At 51.6% G+C, this 16,701-nt stretch overlaps 1 protein-coding gene across 12 annotated transcripts in view; it reads right to left on the bottom strand.

Moving 5' to 3' along the window:
- DNM2 (dynamin 2) overlaps window positions 1–16,701 on the bottom strand; it is an 85,736-nt gene that overhangs the window by 55,118 nt on the left and 13,917 nt on the right. For all 12 annotated transcript variants that reach the window (XM_054562101.1, XM_054562106.1, XM_054562096.1 and 9 more), the window contains exon 2: window positions 3,968–4,041. In XM_054562101.1, the coding sequence (XP_054418076.1) occupies window positions 3,968–4,041 (74 nt within the window). The remainder of the gene's footprint in view (window positions 1–3,967; window positions 4,042–16,701) is intronic.

Below are 16,701 nucleotides of genomic sequence, written 5' to 3'. Positions count from 1 at the left end.
GCCTGGCTCTGGAGTCGTGTCCCAGAGAGGCAGCCAGACCAAGTGCTACCTGCAGGAACAATGCAGCCCCTAGAGCCTCTTAGAGAGCCCCAGCCATCACCTCATCCCTCACCGCGCTGAGCCTTCTCCCTCATACGAGTGGGGTGACCTACCTCCCACCGGCAGTCCCGCCCCAGGGCCTCTGGCCTCTGCCGTCTGGCGTCTCGGGGCCTCCCCACCTCGAGCTCACTCTGGACTGCCCTTCACGCCCAAGGCACCACCGTGGGCCAGGCCCCATCACTTCTCGCCAGGCTGACCTCTCCCTGGCCTCCCGGCTCATACTGCTGTCCCTGCCGGTCCCTCCTCCGCAAAGCAGCCAGTGGGCTGAGCTGCTCTCCCCGCCCTGCGTGCCACTTGGGCTCCCACGGCCGGATCCCTCACCACCCCTGCCAGGCTGTGCCACCGGCCTCCTCCCCAGCCTCACAGCACAGCTTCACACACACTGCTGCCCCTGCCTAGAGTGTTCTCTCCGGGTCTCTGGCCCAGAGTAGAGCAGTGCCCAACAGACTCTCCCATGATGCCCTGTGCTTTTCCCTCTCAGCCTGGCTGGGCTCAGGGAGGGCCAGGACTCTGAGGACTCATACCTCCTCGCTGGTGTCTGAACCGGGCCCACATCACAGAACCGGCACAACTCTACTCAGGCGTTAAGAGGCCTGGAATGCCGTGATGGGAGGCGGCGGCCGGGGAGGGGGGAGAGTACGCAGGCTGGGACACGGCAAAGGCCACTCTCATGTGGGATGCAAGGGCTCCTTTCCCACACTCCTACCCTCACTGCAACCCAACAGGATCCAACCCTGCCACTCTGTCCTTACCTGTCCCCATCAGGACCTGCTTCCGCCTCCTCCTGGGCCCCCCCACCCCTGAGCTGCTCCCTGTGGTCTCTTCTCCATAAGCAGCTGCAGGATCTGTTCAAGTCAGACCTTGGTCTAAGGCCATGTTCCCCAAGAGTGAATTTAAGACGGGGCTTTCAAAATAACCCTGCTGTGTGACCTCAGGAAAGAGGCTTTGGCTCAGAAGCCTCAGTTCAGTACCCTATGAAGTAGGGATGACAGACATAAAGATTTCACCGTTAATCTGGGTCAGGCACTGGGCAGATGCGCACCCTCAAGTTCCTGCCCTTGGTGCTCCCACAGGACCACGGCGTGTCACGTGCTTCTCCCTCCCCACAGAAAGAATTTCAGTTCCTCCAGCAGGCCCCTCTGGGCACCAAGGCCTCACGTCCTCACACACACTCACTGCTGGAAGGACAATTCCCCCTTCCCCGACAGACCCATCGTACCTACCAAATCCAGCTCACACATCACTTCTTCCCAAAAACCCCGTGATGTCCCCACCCTCCCTCCACCACACATGCTCCATCTGGTGAGGGCCAGGCCTGTGTGTGTCCTTCTTGGTCTTCCTCATCTGTCCCCTGGCACTAATGGAAGTGCCAGGAGGCCAGGTAGCAGGTCCTGGTCCTGCTCATTCCAGCGCCCCAGCCCTGGGCCAGCCTGTGGCACACAGTACATGCTCAGTGGTCCACCACTGGGTGAGAGCCACTGTGGGGGTGATGTGGGAGCCCTTCTGCGATGACACGGCCATGACCTTCCAGTGCAGGAAGCCAGCCCACCTGTTGTCCCTGAAAGCTGTCCCCAAACAGGCTGGCAGCAAGCACAAAACTGCAGCTGTTGGGTGAGTACCACTCAGCGCCGTTCTAAGGATGTACCTATATTGAATAACATGGCCTTCACCACAACCGACAAAAGGGGTGCTATTATTATCCCCGCTGTCCAGACGGGAGACAGAGCTGTGAGCAGCAGCCCCTCCCCAGGGGCCGCACAGCCGGTAAGCTGCGAAGCAGGATCTAAACCTGGGCAGCCTCAGCTCCCAGCTCCCGCCCACAGGGCCAGCGGTTCTCCCAACAGGGTCAGAAGCCAGAAGCCTCAGCACCACCCAGGGAGCTCATTAGAAATGCAGATTGTCCACCCCACCCCCAACAACCTGCAAAAGTGGAAGCAGAAGCCCAACAGGCCAAGCCCTCCAAGCCTGATCCCCCTGGACTCTGAAACCTGCCGCTCTGCAGCTGCCCTCCTGGCACAGCTGACTGGACAAAGAGGCGTTGGGCCAATCTGAAGCAGCCTCTCCCTGGAGTCACGCCCTCCCATGGCAAAGGGGCAGGGCGGGACTAGGACACAGCTGAGAGCCTGGTCTGAGGTCTAACCTCAGATTCCAGATCTGGAGCCCACTAGGAAGGCAGGTAACTTGGCAAGGCCTCAGCTTCTTCATCCATAAAAGGAATGTGCGTGTTGCCTTCCCAGCGCTGACCTGGCCAGGGCGGACACTTCAGGTCAGCGGGGAAGCAGCACTGAGACTCTGCATGGAGACCCCTAAGGGCCCTGGAGAGAAAGAGGACCCACCCCTAATGACACTCCTCTCCCTAAGACAGGCCAGTAAGCCAAGGCAAGTGGAACAGGGAAAGTGAGACAGAGCGCTGAACAAAATGGCCGAGCAATTTACAGCCAGGTACAGAAGGTGACCTCCAGTGAGATAACATCTAGGCCTTCAGTGCATCCCAGCTCCAGGCCCAGAAAAGCAGCAAAATCAGGTGAGCGATGCCAGGACCACCTTCAATGACCAACAACCCCCAGCCCTGGCACTGACCAATCAGTGGGGGAACGATGACCCTGAAAGGGCGCACCTGGAGAACTGGTGAATAGTTTGCTGAAGCCTCCCCTGAGACCTCCTCTAAGAGTCCTGCCCGCAGGAGAGAGATAAAAGCCTCAAGACAAAGGACCCAGGGCGAGCCCTCCCTCTGGGGTGCACCCAGTGCCTTTCCCTTTCCCCTCTTCTCCCCCCACAGACACGCATCCCCTAAACTCTAAGGTTTGCTGCAAGACTTGCAACCAGGGAACCAGTGGGCAGTGGCAGCTTGTCCCGGGCAAACCCTCAGAACCTGACTCCAAGGCCCATTTTCTCTGACTTCCCAGAGCGCTAAAGCAGCCCGGCCTCAGCTCATTTCTTTCCTGTAACCTTTTTAGTGAGTCAAAGTAACCCGGCCTGGGCTTTCCTGTTGCTGCTTCCATGCTAAGCCCTTCCTTGTTTCACTGGCCCCAGCTTGAACAAACAGATTCTCCTGCACGAAGTCAAGAAGCCACACGCTACCGGCTGGCCCTGGGCAGCCCCTGTGCAGTAACATCCCCGTCCACCTTCTAAACTGACATGCTTTCCAAGGAAGCCCAAGAGGATTTAAAGCTGGGAGGCGTGCCTGTGTCATGTCAGACCTGTGTGGGGAAAACAGAAACAAACTGCAGCCACCATGGGGAGGGTAGGAAAAAAATCTACATGTGGAAGATTCTTTACTCAATTCAAGGGACTGAAATTCCTTCTGAGGATATCTCCCAAAAGTCCATGTCATAGTTAAAAAGAAACGGCAGGGATGTTGCTCTAGTGAAAACAAAAAACATGACAATGGAGTGAATGCAGCGTGGGACTGGAAAGAGCATGCATAAAGCAGCCAGGGAAGCTATCTGAGGGAAAACCAGCAACATGTATGGAGTGGACATTAAGTAACGTGCCAGAAGGATTACTTTTCTTGGGTTTGGTCTGTGACGGCCGGAGAGTGTCCCTGCTGCGAGGGGAGGTGCACTGAAGCATTTGGGGTTGAAGTGTCACAATGTCTGCTCCTGATTTTGAAAGCATTCAGCAAAAACATGTTATCTACAATACAGCAAGCACATACGGCACCTGGTGGCCTGGTCACAGCTGAGGATGCTGGCTGGGGTGAGTGTTCAGTGAACTGTGCTTCAACTTCCCTGCACACGTGGAAAACATGAATTCAAACCCAAACAACAGCCCAGCCATCAGAGACTCTGTCCCAAACCCCCTGGCTCCTGCTGGGCACAGCGTCCCTGTTCACTTCCTGCGACAGCTGCGACTCATTCCACTGTACCTGTTTTTGAGAAGATGAGCTGCAGAATGAGAGGCCGCCGGGTGACGATTCCTGACCCTCGGGGAAGGAAGTCCCTGTGGGAGGGAAAAGGGACAGAAGTTACTGATGAGGCCAGTGTGTAGGACAGGAAGTGTGACCACGCGTGGTGAGGCAATCTCCTCTTGCATTCTGGGTAACCTCAGCAAAGACACGAATCCCAGAAGAGCACTGGGGAATGCTCTGGCCTGCGGGTCCTGGGGTAGGAGTGGGGCGCATGGGAGGAACTGGACAGAAGGCTCGTAACGGAACCCTTCCCTCTGGCTGGCTGTGCTCCAGCCCCAACACTCCCAACGGGCCCTTTCCTTAACAAGTACTTCAACCATCTCCCCCAGACCCAAAGAGATTAGTACGTTTCCTACATACATGTTTTAAATTAATGTAATGCCATACATATCACATAAAGATGAAAAGGAACGTAGTGGGTGACAAAATATGAAGTGTTTCATGTCCTAAAAAGACAAATCAATTCAGGCAGGAAGTGGATTAGTGGTTGCCCAGGGGTGGAAAATGGAGAGGAAGGAGCTCTGTGGAGTGATGAAAATGTTCTAAAATTGGCCCATGGTGATGTTTGCTATTATTTACTGTAAATTTACTAAAAATCACCGCTTTCAAATGGGTGAATTTCCTAGCATGTAAATAATTCCTCAGAGCAGCTGTTTAATAACACAAAAATATGCTACATATTTAACTAGAGAAATACCGAGGCACTACCTGCACTGACTTACACTCTTACCCATAGATTCATGTAGAGCACAAAGACTGGAAGCCGCCCTGGACCATTAGGGAAGGAAAGCGAAGGACCAGAGATCCAAGCAAGCACTGGAGTAGCAGTGGCATTTTCAGAGACTTTTAAAGCCATGAAAAGAACTCTTGTGTCATGTAAAATAGAGAAAGGTTCTAGGCTCAGGGAATTTCCAACAAGGTTTGCACCTAGGTAAACATTTACCTGAAATCTGTGCAGGACTTAGGATAACTGGGACTAGTCAGGTGTGTCTCATATGGCAAGACAACAATGTCCCTGGGTTCCCAGCTTAGTGCCATCGGTGTCACCTTGCTCCCACAGTGTCTCAGGAGCACCCTACCTGGGTTGGGAACCCCTGTTGGGACTCCGGAGGGCACAAGAGGAGGCTGCTGTTTCCCAGCCGGAGCTGGGCATCAGAACCCCTGGAACGTGCTCACCCAGCAGGCAGAAGGGGGAACCCCACAGGCCTGTGGGCCATCCCAGCACGCTCATGCAGTGCCTCCTCTGGCTGCGGCCAGGAGCACAGCAGTGACTGCACAACACGTCGATCAGCCTGCGCCCTCGTGGGGAACTGCAGTCCAGCCTGAGAGATGAAGGGCCCTCCGCAGACGGGGCGCTGAAGGCCCCACGGTGTGCTGCCGACAAACAGCTGCAGGGCATCCCACTGAACAGGCCCGAGTGGGGTGTGGTAAGGGTGGTGCTGCAGGTCGTGGTAAGAAGGCTGGTCATCGTTTTTAGGGCAAGGCCACCTGATGGGGTTTAGGGACATCCAGATTATAACTGTGCATGCTTTAACAGGTGTGTGGCTTTAAAAGACCTTCTGGCTGCTGCAGGGAGGAGAGCGGGAGCCAAAAGGCAGGCAGAAGGAGATGCACTGCTCCAGGTGAGCGATGACTGGGGCGGCCCAGAGGGTGACAAGGATGTGGAGAGTAGTGGACAGACACTGGATAGAGCTGAGAGGAGTTTAGGAGATGAGCAGCCACGACGGGGGACAGGCTGGACTCAGGAGATGATGGAGGGCGGGAGGGGCCAAAACAGAGGAAAGAACACCTGGAGGGCACCCATGAGCGCGGGGGAGGGGGCAGCCCACGGCCCGCTAGCACGACCTTCCACACCTCGGTGCTACCCACGCAGCCACGCTCCTGGGGTGACGAAGAGCCCATGGGCCACGCCTGCCCTTCACAAAGCATTCCACACCCGCTCCATGCAGCGTGACACTGTGAACTATGTAATATTCTCCCATTTGGCAGATGAGAAGACCAAGGTACAGAGACTATGTGACCTGGCCAAGGTCACACGCGCGTTCACTCAAGTATTGCTCAAGCCTACCGAGCACGCAGGAGGTGTTTAGGACAGCAGCACCAACGTTCTGATGGGGACCACGTGAGATGCAGGGGTGGGGATGAAGACACACCATGGCAGTTAGAGGGGTTGGGGTGGGATGGTCGGGGAGGCCTCTCTGACAAGGGAAAGTGAGGCAAGCTATGCGTAGGGGTGCAGCGGGTAGGGCAGGGGACCACATGCGGGAACCAGACCCCAAAATAAGTTCTTTACCTCGGCCCTTGCCAGAGGGGGTTACCCAGTGTCTCCAGGAGAGCAATGTCCCTTCACAGCAGATACCAGGCTCTCCCACAGATGCAGGAGGGCTGCTGGTGACTATTAGCCTCTAGAGCACCATCCATGACCTTGACCCTGGCTCCCTGCAGCACCAGACCACCTGGCTCACAGGCAGGGACCTAAGAGGCAGGAACAAGAGGCACCCTGCACATCAGAGACCATGGGCCCTGCCCCTTCAACACAGAATCACCAACAGCAGCGGTGACAGTGTGCGCACCCTTCACAAGAACCTCCTGCTCCCCCTTTTCCTTGCAAGCGGGATATATTAGTGGCTGCACAACACAGGAGCACCGTGTGAATGATGTCCGGCGTCTGTCTGTGTGGCCCTCCATGCTGATGTGTGTGACCGAAGCCAGGTCCTTTTCACTGCTGACCCATGTTCCATTGCACGAATGGACCACAGTTTATTTATCCATTCACTAGGACATGGGTTATTTGGGGCCTTTCCATTTCAGGGCCATAATAAAGCTGCTATGAACATTCTCACAGATGCCTATTGTAGACATATGCTCTTGTTTCACCTGCTGAGTCACAGAGTAGACTTGAACAGGCAAAACTAGTCTCTGCTGATAGAAATCAGAAGGGGCATGAGTGTACTTTCGGGGATGGTGATAGCATCCTCTGTCTTGATCTGTCCGTGATTACCTGGGTGTGCGTGCATTCATTTTAAAAAGCAAGACGTACACTTAACACTGGGTGAGTTCCTGCGTTGCCCATAGAGTCATTACAATCTTGTCAATTTCCTAGTAAGAATAGCTCAGATCTAAAGAACTTTAAAGCCCATGGTGGGGGGGCGGGGGCGGTAAAATAAATTAGCTAATTCACACCATTGTGGAGCCATCAAAAAAAAAAAAAAGCTTTTTATTTTTTCACATGGAACTTCTGCCCAGATGGCTTGGATGTGCTGAGGAAAATCACCACCACCACCAAATCAAGTCGCAGAGACTGAGGCCTGTTGGGAGGGAAAAGTCATTGTACGTTCTGGAACATCTCTGAATTGAGCATCATCAACCATATGGATTACTGACTCCAAAAGACTGATTTTTTTAAAAACTAGTTAACTGCTGTCAAGCACCCACTGTACGCCAGACAAGGAGCAGAGAACTCTGCGTGGATTTAACCCACCTACCCATGACAAGAACCACCAAGATGAGTCTGTGAGCTCCACATCACAGGTGCGACTAGGCCCAGAGGGTGGGCAGCTGTGCAAGGTCACCTAGTGTCCCGGAGTGGCATGAGCATGGACTGAAACCCCAGGGGCGTGGGCCTCTGACCCCTGGATCACCAGGCCTCTGGGCCCGCATAGCTGACACAGAAGCTGCAGCGTCTCCCCAGCCAGGGCCAGGCCTTCTGCCACTAGTATTGGCACATGTTGTCCTGTGACTGCTCCGGACATGGCTGGGGGCCAGACACCAGAAGCCCAACGATGACACCGCAGACATGGACAATGAGAGCCTGCGAACACAAGGGCTAGTATGATGCCCAGGAGAACCCAGGCAGCTCCGGGCACACACAGGGGAGCTGGCTTCCTGGGCCTGGCACTCAGTGGTGAGTGGGAGGGATGAGTGGAGAACACAGCCTGGTGAGGGAGGCAGAACCTGGGAGAAGCCTGAAGGACGATGCTGGGCAGGCATGGGGGCTCGCAAGCCAGGAGCTGTGGGACTCATCCATTTGCATTTCCAGAAGCTCCTCAACTCAGTAAAAAGAACAACAATGCCTTTCCTCAGCCTGGAGAGCCCCCAAAAAGCGGCCCCCCAGAAATCTCCAAGGCACTCGGTGAGGAGGGACCTGTCCAGTGTGCCCTCGGGCCGCCCACAGCATTTCCCGGCACGGAGCAGCAAGGGTACTCTTGGGGCCCTTGGGAGGCACGGCGGAAGAAGTGCTCCTCCCAGGCAGCTCTGCCAGGAACACTGACTGTCCACTTATCTGGAAGTGACTTTCAAGCCTCAGTCATCTGCTTCTTCCTCCTTGACCCCACCCGTGTTCCACAGGTCACCACATCCCTCACTGTGGCTCAAAGTGGCCACTTCCCTCCTCTCTCTTCCCCACCGCTACAAGGGCCACCGTGCAAGCAGACTGCCCTGCATGCTGTATGACCTTGGGCTGGCTTCTGTCCCTTGGTCTGGGTTTCTTGATCAGTAAGGGAAGGCAGCGTACGTGTGTAACTCCACCCACGTCAGGACCACTGGGTACTAGACCTATAGGCATAGGCACAAGGCTGTAATCTCTGCTAAGAAATCCTTCCCCACAGGTCCTGCCCACCCTCTGGGCCTAGTCGCACCATGGGCAGGTGCAGTGGAATGCACTCTCTCCCAAATGCACACCTTCCGCACGCCAACACAGCCTCCAACGGAGCTCTAGTCCATGGACTCTGGAGCCAGACAGCCTGGGTTCAACACTCATCTTTGCCTCCATGAACCCTGGACAGGTCTCTACCCTCTCTGGGCACTGGCTCAGCCACCTGTGGGATGGGAGGAGGCCACCCGACCACAAGAGGGCCCGGCAGGCTGCATGACCTGACATGAGTAACTTCGCCCCTGTGGAGCCTCAGTTTACCAGCTCTAAAACGGGCAACCTCTCCGTGGAAAGTGATGAGGGCTCCAGGAAGTGTCCTTTGAACACAGCACAAGGCCCCACCAGGAACCCTTTGACCTGCAGCTCCCATGAGCGTGGGAACTCCTGCATGCAGGAACAATGGAGGCCAACGCCCCAGGCCGGCAGGTGGCAGGCCTTCCCAGGGGAGGGAAATAAACAGATAAGCCAACAGAAGATGAGTCAGCAACAAGCCCAGGCCGGATCCAGTGAGTGCCCAGGCCACCCCTCACCTGACCAGCCTGGTGGCAGGCACCGGGCAAGGACCCTGGACTGGGATCCGTTCCTCATTGCCACACCCTTCTGGAGTCACTCAAAGCCTCAGTGTGGCCATGAGACCTTAGCACAATGTCAGCAGGGGCCACAAGCTCCAGGGTCCCAGTCACATCCACTGCACAAGGGCCACTGGCCACCTGCCCAGCCTGGGCAACACCCCAGCAAGCCTGCAGCAACACTGAAGGAATGAGGCCAGGGTCCATACACCCATTTCACAGACGGAAGACTAAGGTTCAGAGTTTCAGGACTTGCTCAGGCCACTCAGCCAGGTCGGAGAAAAGCCAGGATGGGAACACAGGTGGGATACCAATGAGGGAGACACCCCAGTCGCCCCCACCTCCCAGGAGGCCTCCTTTGTGGTTTTGCTAGAACAGAAGAAGAGCTTATCACTCCATCGCCAGAGCCTCAACATCCAGCCTGTGCACATCCTGCGCTGGTCCCTGTTTCATCCACGCCGACCATGACCATCCAGCAGTAACCAGTGACCACCCAGAGCCCAGCCCGCACTCAGTGTCCCGAGGCAGGTGCCACTGTGTCGTTGTGATCACCCCAAGGGCCAAGCAGGGTAGTTACACCCCTCACTCAGATCACAGACCTGGGGATCCTCCTGCCTCTCACCCCCTAGCCCAGCCCTGTCCAGCACCTTCAAAGGCAGCCGCTTCTCTCCACATCCAAGGCCACTGGCCAGTCCCATCAGCACTTGCCTGGACCAATGCAATAGCCTCCTCAGGCTGCCCACCCTTACCCCCACACTCTGTTCTCTCCAGAGAGACCACAGGGCGCCTGTGGGTGCCCAGTCGTGGCATGTCCCCCTCTGTTCAGAGCCGTCCTAGGGCTCCCATCTCCCTCTGGGGAAAAGCCGAGGTCCTCCCCACAGCCCGCGAGGCCGGGCATGAGCTACCCAGTCGCCTCCCTGTCCTCACCTCCTCCTATCCTCCCCCTTGCTCACTTGGTTCCTGCCACACTGGCCTAACTCAGTGTTCCTCTAAAATACCAGACACAGTCCGGCCTCGGGATCTTTTGCTCTGTCTGCTCCCTAAGCCTGGGGCCCTCTCCCCGCAGCATTCACGTGGTGAGCAGGCAGCTCCTAGCTAAACTGTCTCCGCCTACTCCCACCCCAACATGAAGCTGCTCCCTCCTGTCACACACCATCCTGTTCGATTCTCAATTCTCAATTCTGCTCCTAACTGGCAACTTCCAGTTTACTGATTTGTTCACATGGCTGTGATCTGTCCCTTCCCACCCACCCACCAATTAAAGAGTGGCAGACTCAAGGGGGCAGGGTCCTCTGCCTGGCACATTCTCAGGCCTCTCCCCCAGCTCCCAACACACAGCCAGGCACGAGGCAGGTGACCCATGCTTATGGGATGAAGGACCAAAGCTGCCACTGCACAATTGAGAATGAGGCTTGGAAGGCAGTGGGATGAGAAGACATCTGATTGGCTTTCACAATTCCACTCCAGACACCACCTCTTCACAAAATTCCCAACAGGCTCCTCCCTACTCAGGAATCCTGCAGGTTCCAGAGCCAGCCCCGCCTTTGGCACTCAGCCACAGCGTCACCTGCTCCACGATCTCATCTGGAGGCCAGGCCAGAAGCAAAAGCAGCAAGTGGCCCATGGCAACTAGCTGCCCTGGCTCTGGGCTTCTCAGAGCCCAGCTGAAATCCAAGCACTCCCCTTCCTTTTGTGAACAATCCCAATAGGTCGGGGCACCCCTTTGTGCCTCAGTTTCCTCATTTGTTAAATGGGAATAATGCCACGCCTCGGAGGGTAGTTGGAAGGGTTTGAAAAGTTCCTACCAAAAGAGAGCAGTGGCCCTATACAATCAAAGGAAAACTTATGAGTCAGATCACGTCTCTCCTCTGTTCCTAAGCGCTCCTATGGCCTCCAAGGCCCTGAGGGACTGCCCTGTCACCTCCCTGCCCTCCTCCACCTTGCATGTTAATTCCAGCCAAACCTGGTGGTCACGGTACAGCAAGGAAGCCAAATCTACTCCCGCCACATGGCCTTTGCAAATGCTGATTCCCTGCTTTGAACGTTTCCTCCGAGCCTTTCCACAGTCCTGGCTTCCTGTGCTCATTCAGGGCTCAACCCAGGTGTTATCTCCTCTGACCGTCCCCTACTTACCGCTCCGCCCCACATCACCCTGTTTCATTCTCCCGAGTGGGTTTGCAAGGACAGCCGCTCCCTGCGGCAGTGCTTTCCACTTAGATATCCATCAGCAGGGAACTAGTTGAATTGGCCTTGGAACTGGCCCAGGAAGCAATCCAGGCTGCAGTGCTGAAAGCCAAATGTGATGCACAGAACTGATAGTGTCCTTCAACTTCGCTTTTTTTTTTTTTTGAACACTTGAGTAAGTTTCTGGGCCTGTATAGGGACAATAAGCTTGGAGGCAAGAACTGAACCCTTGATGGAGGTTGTCTGTGGAGTGAGAATGGAAAACTTTGTTTTACAGTCTCCCAAAATAATTTGGGTTTCTGTCTTTTATAATTATTTTATAACTTTTATTAACAGGCAAATATTAATTGGTAACTTTTCAGTTGTACCGAGAAGCTCCAAAGCACCTAGTCCATCGGTCCCTCAGTCCATCGGCCAAGTAGCATTTAGGAGCATTTTCAAGGATGAAGAGGAAACCACTGGCCTGTTGGGATCCAGCTCTCACCTCCACCCCCTGCGGGCCCCTCAGCAACTTCACCACTGCTCCACACAGCAGTCGGCCTGTGCACCGGCCACCCAGTCTTGTGACCCTGACAGCAAGGTCGCTTCTCCACCCCCTACAGCTCATCTTTCAGGCAATTTTGTCAGCTACTCAAGAGGTACCCAGACCCACAGCCCCTCTTCCCTGCTCAGTCCCAACATCCTTAGGCTAAGTCCCCTGGGTCACAGCCACACTCCACCCATTTCCAGGGCCTGGCCCTGCCGGGTGTGTTCTCAACCCAGCAGCCAACGAGAGCTTTTCAAACACTGCACCGTGCTTAAAACCAATGGCTTCCAGCATACTTGGGACAAAACCAGTGTCCTCCCTGTGACTCACAGGGCCCCATATCAGCACCCTGTCACCTTCTTGCCATTCCCTGCTCACTCCCTCTGCTCCCAACTCAAGGCCCTGGGGGCTGACGCCTCAGCCTAGTCTGCAGAGGCCCCTACAGCACCTTCCACTCTGCCTTAGGACACTGGCTGTTTGGTGTCTCCTAGGAGAGAGCCCCCTCCCACCTCCCCAAGCCAGGCTCTGTCCCCTCCGCCCTGCAGGATCTTTGCCCTCACCCAGGCACAGGCATCTAAGCTCCCTTCCTGCCTCCTGGTCTCCTCTCCCACCCTCAACTGTCAGCCCTAGGAAGATAGGGATTCTTGTCGCTTTGTTCACTGCCAGGTCCGCAGCACAGCACCCAGCATGGTGTCTGACACACAGCAGGTGCTCAATATATGCCTGCTGAAAAGTAAACAAGCAGAGTAGCTGGCATCTCCAGGGTACATATAACACAGGCGCTGCACTGAGCACCATACACACAAGTCCTTGTTTCACCCTCGTGGGGGCTCTTGCCAACTCCATTTCTCAGATAGTAAAACTGAGGCTGAAGAGGTTAGGTCATATGGACCAAAGCCATACAGCTAACAGCGCCCCGCACCAATGAGGCACCAACCCAATCGGCCTCGTTCCTGTCCCCATCTGCAGGATACCGTCCCAGTCACCACACCACATATCCAGGAACAAAGATGGAAAGGAGCCCCTGAACTCTGAAGACAGGAAGACCCGTCGCTTCTCCCTGTACGGACACGTTGTCGGTGAGCAGACACGTTGTCCCTGCCATGGAGAGCGCAGAGTCTAAAGCTGGACAGCTCAGCCATAGCCACACCATGTGATCTGGACAAGGGCTGTCACTCTCCCGAGCCTCAGCTGTTCTATCTGTAAAATGGGAATAACAACAGTGTCAACCCCACTGGGATGTCAGAAGGACTAGAAGGATGAATCACGGTAACCCAGCTCCTGGCATGTGTAAGGCCCCATTCCACACGACAGTTCGCCAAGGTGATGGGGAAGGGGAACCGGACTCTTCTCCTTGACACCTCAAGAAGGGCCGAGCCTTTCCAGGTAGACCTGGCAAGATGATTCTGAATCCACTTCCTCTCCAACATAGCAACTCCCTCACAGGAATTGGCCCTGGGCAGAGTGGACACACAAGCCTGAAGCCCCAGAATGCCCTGCCCGAACGCTCTGTCCGGAGGGGAAACTAGAAAACCAGAAAACGAAAAGCTCACAGAGGACAGTGACTGGACCCAGTGGGACTGGCCCAGACCGAGGAATACTACACAGCTGGAAAGAAAGCAAGAGGCAAGGGAAATATAGTGCGTCAATAATAGCTGACACTACTTGAACACTAAATAAAAGATTAACAAGGAAATAAAAAATGTCAATACCACCATAAATCAACAAGACCTAATGAACATGTATAGAACGCTCCACCCAATAGCAGTAGAATACACATTCTTATCAAGGGTACATGGAACATTCTCTAGGGCAGAATGAAGTTAGGCCAAAAAACAAGATTCAACTGTAAAAGGACTGAAATCTTACAAAGTATGATATCTGGCCGCAATGGAAGGAAGTTAAAAGCAAAAAAAGGAAATTTTGAGAAATTTATTACTATGTACAAATTAAACAACACATTCCTAAATAATTCATGAGTCAAAGGAGAAATCATAAAAAATTAAATGATACTTTAAGCCCTGACCAGTGAGGCTCAGTTTGTTGGGCATCATCCCACAAAGTGAAAGGTCGCTGGTTCAATTCCTGATCAGGGCACATGACTAGGTTGTGGGTTTGGTACCCAGTCAGGGCACATATGACAGGCAACCAACTAATGTTTCTCTTATTCTCTTTCTCCCTCCCTTCCCCTCTCTCTCTAAAACAAAATTAATTAATTAAAAATACTTTGAGATGAATGGAAATTGAAAGCAACATACAAAAACATATAGAATACAGACAAGCAAACCAAACCCAAGGTGAACCCAAGAAGGAAATAAGATTAGAGAGGAAATAAATGAAATAGAGAACAGAAAAATAGAGAAAAATCAATAAAACTGAAATTTGTTATTTAAAAATATAAAAAAAAATTTATACCTTTAAACTAAATTAACCAAGGGAAAAAGGAGAGAAGACATACATTACTGAAATCAGGAATAAGAAAAGGGGCTATCACTGCCAACCTTACAGAAATACAAAGGATTATAAGAAAACACTGTGCCAACAGATTAACCTAGATGAAATGGACAAATTCCTAGAGAGACACAAACTATTAAAACTGACTCAAAAAGAAACAGGATCTGAATAGGCCTATAACAAGTAGAGACTGAATTCGTGCTCAAAAATCTTTCCAAAAAAATAAAAGGCCCAGGTCCAAATGGTTTCGTGGGTGAATTCTAATAAACATTTAAAGAAGCAATACTTTCGCAAGCTCTTTCAAAAAACAGAAGAGGAAGGAACACTTCCTAACTCATTCTATGAGGCCAGCATCACCCAGATATCAAAGCCAGGCAAAAACATCACAAGAAAACTACAGACTGATATTTTTTAAGAATGTAGATAAACACAAAAATCCTCAACAAAATACTAGTACAACAAATCTAGCAAATTATAAAAAGAATTAGGCACCGGCTCAGTAGGTTAGAGTGTCACATCTATATGCCAATGCTGAGGGTTCAATCCCCCACTCAGGGGACATACAAGAATTAACCAATGAATGCATAAATAAGTGGAACAACCAATCAATGTTTCTCTCTCTTCCCCCTCAAGATCAATAAATAAAAATTAACTAAAAAAAAAAAAAGAATTATGCACCATGTCCAAGCGAGATTTATCCCAGAAATCTAACAGTGGTCCAAAAATGTCAAAAATCAACAAAATACATCATATTAACAGAGTAAATGACAAAACTATAATTACTACAATTGCATGTCAATAGATGCAATAAAAGCATTTGACAAAATCCAACACCCTTCCATGATAAAAAACACCCAACAAACTAGGAATAGAAAGGAAATTCCTCAACCTGAAGGACGGCATCTATACAAAGACTATGGTTAACATACTTTACGGTAAAATACTGAACACTTTCCCTCTACAATCAGGAACAAGACAAGGATGTCCACTCTCACTGCTGTTCAACACTGTACTGGATGCTCTAGCCAGGACAGTTAGGTAAGAAAAGGAGATAAAGGCATCCAAAGGAAGGAGGAAAACTAACCTCAGATAACATGATCATTTCTATGGAAAATGCTTAGAAATCTCCCCCTTCCCCCCAAAAAACTATTAGAGATAATAAATAAGGTAGTAAGGTTGCAGAATGCAAGGTCGATATACAAAAATCAGTTATATTATTGTACAGTAGCAGTTAATCTGAAAATGAAAGGATACAGTTCCATTTACAATAGCATAAAAAAGAATAAAGTACTTGTGAATAACTTTAACAAAAGGAGCACAAACTTTTACACTAAAAACTAAAAAACACTGTTAAAAGAAATTAAAGACATAATAAAAGATATCTTGTATTCATAAATTAGAAGAATATTGTTAAAATGGCAATATCTACCAAACTGATCTAGAGAGTCAATGCAGCCCGTATCAAAATCCCAAAAGCATTTTTTTGCAGTAATTGGTAAGCTGACCCTAAAATTCATATGGCAATGTAAGTGACCAAGAATAGCGAAAATAAAAAAAAAAAGAACCAAAGTTGGAGAAATCACACTTCGCAATTTCAAAACTTACTACAAAGGTACAGTAATAAAGACTGTGTGGTACTGGCGTTAGAATACACATAAAGACAAATGGAATAGATCTGAGAATCTAAAAATACACTCTTGCACTTATGGCCAACTGATTTTCAACCAAGGGTGCCATGACCATTCAATGAGGAAGGAACAGTCTTTTCAACAAAGGATGCTGGGACAACGGGACAGCCACATGCAGAGAAGAATGAAGTTGGACTCCTATCTTACACAACACATAAAAATGAACTCAAAATGGATCAGAGATCTAAATGTAAGAGCTAAAACTAAAAAAAATTTAAAAGAAAATATAGGAGTAAATCATGACCTTCATGGATTGGCAATGGTTTCTTGGATATGACATCAAAAGCGTAAGTGACAAAAGAAAAAATAGATAAATGGGACTTCATCAAAATTTCAAACTTTTCTGCTTCATAGGATACCATATTTTTACCACATCATGGGAGAAAATACAGTCATGCTCTGCTTAACAACAGAGAAATACATCATTAAGCAATGCCACCGTTGTGCAAACATCATGGCGTACACTGACACAAACTTAGACGGCAGGGCCTACTACGCACCTAGGCTAAGTGGTAGAGCCTACTTTTCTGAGTCTATACAGCCTGTTACTGTACAAAGCAACACCTGATTAAATCAAGCACAGAGAAATGATTCAATCAAGAGATACAGCAGCCCTGGCA

This window comes from Pteronotus mesoamericanus, unplaced genomic scaffold (assembly GCF_021234165.1).
Source record: "Pteronotus mesoamericanus isolate MK-2021 breed Mesoamerican mustached bat unplaced genomic scaffold, CSHL_Meso_final scaffold_636, whole genome shotgun sequence".
NCBI classification, from domain to species: Eukaryota; Metazoa; Chordata; class Mammalia; order Chiroptera; family Mormoopidae; genus Pteronotus; species Pteronotus mesoamericanus.
The sequence above is the reverse complement of the archived record's forward strand: the minus strand, read 5'-3'. Positions and strand labels throughout refer to the sequence as shown.